This window comes from Hydractinia symbiolongicarpus, chromosome 7 (assembly GCF_029227915.1).
Source record: "Hydractinia symbiolongicarpus strain clone_291-10 chromosome 7, HSymV2.1, whole genome shotgun sequence".
Taxonomy (NCBI): domain Eukaryota; kingdom Metazoa; phylum Cnidaria; class Hydrozoa; order Anthoathecata; family Hydractiniidae; genus Hydractinia; species Hydractinia symbiolongicarpus.
This window is the reverse complement of record NC_079881.1, coordinates 17,401,192-17,408,148: the sequence shown is the minus strand read 5'-3', so window position 1 is coordinate 17,408,148 and position 6,957 is coordinate 17,401,192. Positions and strand designations below refer to the sequence as shown.

The following is a 6,957-nucleotide window of genomic DNA, read 5'->3' as shown; positions in this document are numbered from 1 at the left end:
AAATAGGTCCTATGAATTTTTGACAAATCAAACAAATTTGGCAACTAGCTATCTCCTTACAGTTTCTCTCCACAACCATAGCACGTTGGCATTTTCATGTGACAGTGTTGTAAAATTCATTCAGCGTCCGATTTTAAACATATTGCCCTTGTTAAAATTAAACTTGCGCGCGCGGACTTCCGATTTGTCTGCGTTAGAATGCAATTCCCCAATCCCTTGGTCCTCCTTGGACGGACGTGGGTCCTGCGTTCTTCTTCGGTCCTGAGTACACCTAGGGTCCTAGGCCTTCCATGAGGGTTGCGAGTCCTGGTTTCCCCGTATGCCGTTTACTTTCTAAAGAACACCCTCCCCACACTTCTCAAAGATCGATATTTGACCGCTTTCCACAAGTAGAAACCAGCCTTGGTTGCCAAACTTGATTGGCTCAAGATTCTAAGCTACTTTTTATACTCGCTTGACCATGTCATTTCCAAAGTTTTTTTTCAAAAAATTTTAAAAAAGGAGGCAATGATGGCGGTTGCTTAGAGTTCGAATTCCGCGTGGATAAAATGATCAGCTGTGATTTCACAAATTATTTTCTGTTTCTTATCATCAGCTTGTATGAAAATGACCTTTAACCCTTCTAAATTAATGGTCTATGTTTTATATGTTTTACAGCTGCCTACCTACCTGATTTTAGATTAGAAACCACTCACAAAACGAAATAGGGGCAATTAATGCAGTTTTGGTAGCTAAGTAGTTTTGCAATTCCAGAACCTGAGGTGGAATAATCATTTTTTAAATAATAATATATTACTGAAATTAAATTATCATGAAACGGTGTTGCAAAAACATAATATAGACAGACCTGTCAAGAAGACTATTCCACTCAGTTATTCTTAGGTAATAATCTTTTAACTTTTGATGCACAGTCTCATAAGAGTTTTATCATGAAGTGTGTAGATTTAGAATGTATATCAGTGATGCTAATAGCTAGCTACAGTACAAAAGTTTTTAACCATTTTTTAACTTCCATCATCTAAGGTGTTTTTTTGCCTGTCAATTTTTTACAAAAAAGGCATTTAAAAAAATATAATACCATACCTAACTCATCTAATATTTATCACAAAGTTCACTAAAGTGTGTAGTACGATCGTACGATAGTACGATCGTAGTGTAGGGCTGTCAACAATTAACGTTATGATTGTCATGACACCCTGGGTGGGTTCGTCTGTGGCTCTCAGTTCTGGGGAACTCGGATCAAATCCCGCTCGCTGCTTGGCAGTATGTTAGTGATGAACAAAGTAGTTCTTCTTCAATATAAAAATATTCTAGAAAGCTGTTGAATGTTAATCGTATATTTTTGTAAAAGACAAGTATATTTTATTAAAAATATAATGATACGAAAGATTAATAAAATGATACGAAGTTTTTTATACGAATTATACAAACTAAGTATGAACATTTTGAGACGATCCCTTATTTTTTTTCCTTACGCTGTGATTTAAGAACAGTATAATAAAATTATTTCTTTTGAGATTATCGTTTAATTTATTTTTATTCTTTGCGCTACAATTTAATAAGAACAGATATTTAATTAGTTTTAACACATCGCGATGTATCAAGACTGCCTATCGAGGAAGCGCAATAAGGCTTCACACGATAGAAATTTAGGAGCAAATAAAGCTATCGCGTATCGATCGCGTCGCGCAAGATACGATCCTTGATGTTAAGATACCTTTTTACAGTACTGTAATGTATATTATTATAATGTATATAACATTCATTGTCGTAAAACTTTATAACCTGTGGGAATCAACAACTCAAACAGAAGAAAGAACGTGTGTGAGAGTCCAAACAAACTCTGCAAACAATATTTCCCATCAAATGCTATTTATCAAATTTTTTAAAATACCTCTCTCAATTCAAATCTATTATATTTATATTTATGTCATAAACCTAATGCTTATGATTAGAAATTGTTACATTTTTAGGTAACATATTTTTTAAAAAAATTAATTTATTCACTCTCTTCAATAATTATCATTCTACATGTATATATAAAAATGTATATTAAATCAACAATTTTTTTAGAACAACAATTAAATAAACTTCATACATTTTTTTGGTATGCAAATAAAAGGTGAGAAATTTTTTTATTAAATTTTGATTTTTGTATGTTATAAGTATATAGATATCAAATACAATAAACCAGCTAGTTTCTAAACATTGTAGTCTAGTTTTGGTCATCTAAAACATGTTTTTGATGTTAGGCCACTTGCAATTGAATTTTTATTCATTTTAAATCCCTGTATTGTATTATCGACAAAAATAATGGTGCATTTTGATTTATTATTACCAAAAAAAATAAAAAAATAAAAAAAGTGGAAATTTCGGGAAAAAAGTGTTTATCACATTGATTACAAAATCATTTACTGACTAAAAAAAGCTTCATATGTTGTTTCAGCCTACCCTTGTTTCTATAGTATCAAGGTGTGCGATTTTCAATTCTTTAATTACTGTGTCTACAACGGAGGAGGGTGTTAGGGCATATTTTCCCTTGTATTTTTGCATCATGCTGCAGTTAATATTTTGTTGTTGCTAAGAAAAAAATTTGTCTCACAAAGAAAATGGTTGGATAAATTTGTTCTGTTTTTATTTTTTTTCCTAAATGGTATCGACTAAAAATCTTGCAGTATTACATTTTGGCTAGCATATTTTTAAACATATATAATAATCATTATGAAGGAGTGTGTTACGAAAATGATAATCTGTCTTGTTTTTCACTTGTATTATAACTATTTTAGTAAAAGTACCTAATTTTTATTATAAGTTATGTAAAAATTTCAGCAAGGTAACTATTTTTGTGATTACAAAATTAGAGCATTGCGCATTTTAGTTTAATTCCAACAAATTACCATGATTTTTGACTGTTATATATTTTGCATATATATATTTTCAGGTTCAACGTTTTCTCGAACAGAATTTTTTTATTGAAAAAAATTAGAGAAACAACGAAATGTGTTTGACGGGCGTATGGTTATAAAAGCCCTAGAAAGTAAAATTAAATTATGGTCAGACAAATTTAACTTTTCTACAAAATAGCATTTCATAAAAATATCAATAGCGTCCATGATGAAATAGTATGCGCCAAGCAAAAACTAAAAATATACTTTGTTAAACTCGATAAAACCTGAAACAAACAAATTAACTTTAATAAAAGACTTTTTATTAAAAAGAAAAAATTAAATAATACTGGCTATAAAAGTAGCAAAAATGACTATGGGACACACGATCCTTCGTTTATTATATATTAGTGTGGTTCCCACAGTAGAATGTTTGAATATTTGTTATACATGAAGTTGTGTGCACCAGGCTCGTTACAAAAGCACGATGTTAACAAACCTTTTCACAGTACTGTATTTCATTTAAAGAATATTGTTTTTATTTTCAGGGCAATGGAAACTTTAAAAGATGCAAAACGAACACCTAACCCATTGAAGGATGCAAATTTATTATCACAGTTCTTTTTATGGTATGGTTTTTATGGAATATTTTTTAGTTCTATAAAAGATGCTCTCTAGTTAAAACCACTGTTACTGTCCCTTGATTGTTGATTTCCACAAATAACTACAGCTACTCAAAAATAATGTAAATAGAACCTGCATTATGGAATTATCCAGTTCACAACATGAAACAATCTAGGAAAAAAAGAGTGAATTGATTTAGCTGATGGTAGTTAAAATAAATAATGTTTATTTTAAAATTTTGGATCCAAACAAATAACCGAAGTTAGTTCTAAGTCTGCTGTGAATATTATTAAGTTCAAAATGAGTGTTACTTGATATTAATATAAAAATGACAGTATCAATGGCTTGTGGTTACAATCTTTGAAATTCTACACTTCATTCCACTTAATTTTATTCTCCTATAGCAACTTGCGTTTGCTACTTGTTCTGCTTTTCTTCCAATATATTTTTGGGAAGTTTTTCTAATACTACCTTGAAAGCCTTGGAAAGTTAAAGTGTTGACAACATTTGTTGACAACAAGCAAAGAATGACTGTTTTTTTCAGGGAATGTTTACAAATTTCAGAAGACAATGCGTCCTGGGAATCCCCCCCTTAAAAAAAACAAAGTGGTAGGCAAAAGTGGGGTACAACACTGCAGATTATATTATATATACAACATCCAGATAAACTATCTATGTACATAACTAAACATATTGCCGCACGTAATGTAGTGGGTTTGTGTGTGGCTCTCAGTTCTGGGGACTGTCAAACAAATCCTGCTCACTGCCAGGCAGTACGTTAGTAATATGGAAAGTAGCTTCTTTTCAATACTGCAGGTTAGCTTTGTTTACAAGAAAAAAGCTAGCTTGTCCACAAAACCTTTTATTTGCTCATAAGTAAACTAAGTTTATACGCTGTATAAAGTTTTTTATTACCAGGTAATGTTCTAAAGTAATTAAAAACGTGAGCATACATAGATGACCTAACAAGATATTCTAAACATTTTGAGCTTGCAATTTATTTCTTACAGTTAATCTATCATAAATATATTACTTATGCAGTTATATTACATTAAAAATTTGATGTTTGTGTAATTGCCAATAAAGAAAGTATGCCAATTTTTTCACCTTTGATCTGTCTGGTGTATGTTTCACATAATTATCCATCTTACTTTTTAGCTACGTGCAGATCTTAAACGCACCAGTTTTAGGATTTTTGGCTAGGAACGAATATTTTGAAGGCTACTAGCTAAATAGCCTTACTTTTTACTAATTTTGTTTGGTATAAGAGGTTTTTCTCCAACCCAACATTTATTTTTATGTCGAGGATATAGCTATCTCATATATTTACCTAAAAATTGAGAGTATGAAAATTCAGTTTGGCTATCAATATCGCAATATTCTCAGCCAAAATTTTATGCTAAATGCAGTTTGGCTAGGTAGCTACATCTTTAATTATTTTCCTTAAAAAATTTTTTGCAAATAAAATGGCTGAGTAATTGCTTTAGCTGGAGGGGTAACTGTGTTGTCATTTAAACCGAAGTTGTGATAAAGTTTTTTTGGAGAAGGGTACTGTTCAAGTCTGTTTAACTGTACTAAGCGGTCAGCTCAGTGTTAACAATAGCCTGTTTTTTTGAAAAGGCTGTTACGCCTATGCGGGTCAGCCCACTGTGACAATTAATTTTTAAACTTTCTTGGGAATCACGCCTGTACGAATGTCCCACAATGTTTACCTGGACTAACCGCTTAGCCCTGTGCAAGAAGCGAAGGACTGTTTCTTGTGTTTTCATTTAAATAGAGCCTGCAAGAAAGTTTTTTTCAAAAGGATATTATCCCTATACACCTGTGTAACACCGTTTAACTGTACTAAGCGCTCAGTTTGGTGTCACAAATAATTTTTTAACTTTTACAAAAACTTATTTCGCAAAATAAAATAATATTGACCGATTGTTTTTGCTATGACAGAGTCACAACGGTTGTAAACTGTGTTTTTATTTCAGCCTTTGTTGCGGGAAATTTATTTTTTGAAAAATATGTTACAGTCGCAACACTATAATGGTGTGTGCGCTTCACTTGATTTACGACATACTGCATACGTGTACTAATGCACTCCACCTGACTGTGTCGCACAGTTTGCAGTTCTTTTTAAGAGCTCCTGAGGACGTTCAACAACAGTTACTTGTGGCTCATCCCGGCGATTCGATTATTATTATTATTATTATTATTATTATTATTATTATTATTATTTTATTATTTTTATTATTATTATTATTATTATTATTATTATTATTATTATTATTATTATAATATTCCCGATTCCTTATAGGATAGCTGCACAACCGTTTCATATCGGCAACCGGAATACGAAAAGTTCATGCTCGAGCTTTCAAAATGTGAAATAGGGACCTAATGCACGAAACTTTTATTTTTTAATCAATACAAGAGACAAAAACTGTTGTAAATTGATGTAATAACACTTGTCAAATATTGATAATAATCTTGTCAAATTTGAGAATTACTGTCAAATTTGACAACAATATTATTAAAACATTCGGCCGTAAGCCGAAACAAAAATGATTTTTAATATGTTGGCCAACATATTACGCAAAAATATAAGGTGGCCAATATATCTAAGAGAAAAAATAAGTTGTGCTATATGTAAAGCAATATATATAATTAAAAACTACTGTAAAGTATATATCCGATTTTAAATAAATTAAATAAACTAAATTATATAAGGGAAAATACAGTTGCCACAGTGCTTTCTCATGTTAAAATAAAAACGAGTTTCCAATCCCGATGTTATCAGATATTATCGCCTGAATCCTTTTATAAAACATCCCGTATAAAAATCAGGGAGATTAGGGTGGTTGTGAGTAGTGGCAACCTCGTCCCCAGGGCATCCTGGGGTCAGAAAAGATACAAGATGGCCTTGGGACGAGGTTAGAGTAGTGGTAATTATGTCTTCCATTGAGAGTCCTTGAAAGAGGACATTTCTTAGTGAAAATGTACGGAGAAGAAATATGCCTTATGTTTAAGGTTGCTATAGTGAAAAACCATCGAAATTTTCATTTGGTTAAAAACTTTTTAGGGAATTATATTTTTGCGCAGGTTAATCTTTATTCCTTTTTAACCTGCTGGATGATAAATTTAAATAAAATGCCTTTTTGACCTTATTGTTTTTAAATGGCGTGATTTTTTATGCAAAATCAATGACGAAGAAAGATATCGCGCAAGATAATTCCTTGTTCTGGCCCTACGGTTGAAATACAAAAAGTATGTATGGAAGACACCACTAGTATGATGGAACGGTTCTTTGAAATAAAAAAAATATTATGACTTAAAGGTTTTAGTACAAATGTATATTGGAAATTCAAATTGACAGAAGAAATTGGTAAGTAGCACTTGTTATTTGAAATTTCAGTCTGGCTTACTCTCCATAGACAAAATAATTAAAGTATTAGCATAA

At 31.4% G+C, this 6,957-nt stretch overlaps 1 protein-coding gene across 1 annotated transcript in view; it reads left to right on the top strand.

The window, feature by feature from the left end:
• The first annotated feature begins 839 nt into the window (after positions 1-839).
• The window catches only part of LOC130649189 (ATP-binding cassette sub-family C member 4-like), a 64,036-nt gene continuing 57,918 nt past the window's right edge, over positions 840-6,957 (top strand). Inside the window, exons 1-3 of the mRNA XM_057455433.1 lie at positions 840-882; positions 2,074-2,122; positions 3,434-3,514. Coding sequence (XP_057311416.1) covers positions 3,438-3,514 — 77 coding nt within the window. The 5' untranslated portion in view covers positions 840-882; positions 2,074-2,122; positions 3,434-3,437. The remainder of the gene's footprint in view (positions 883-2,073; positions 2,123-3,433; positions 3,515-6,957) is intronic.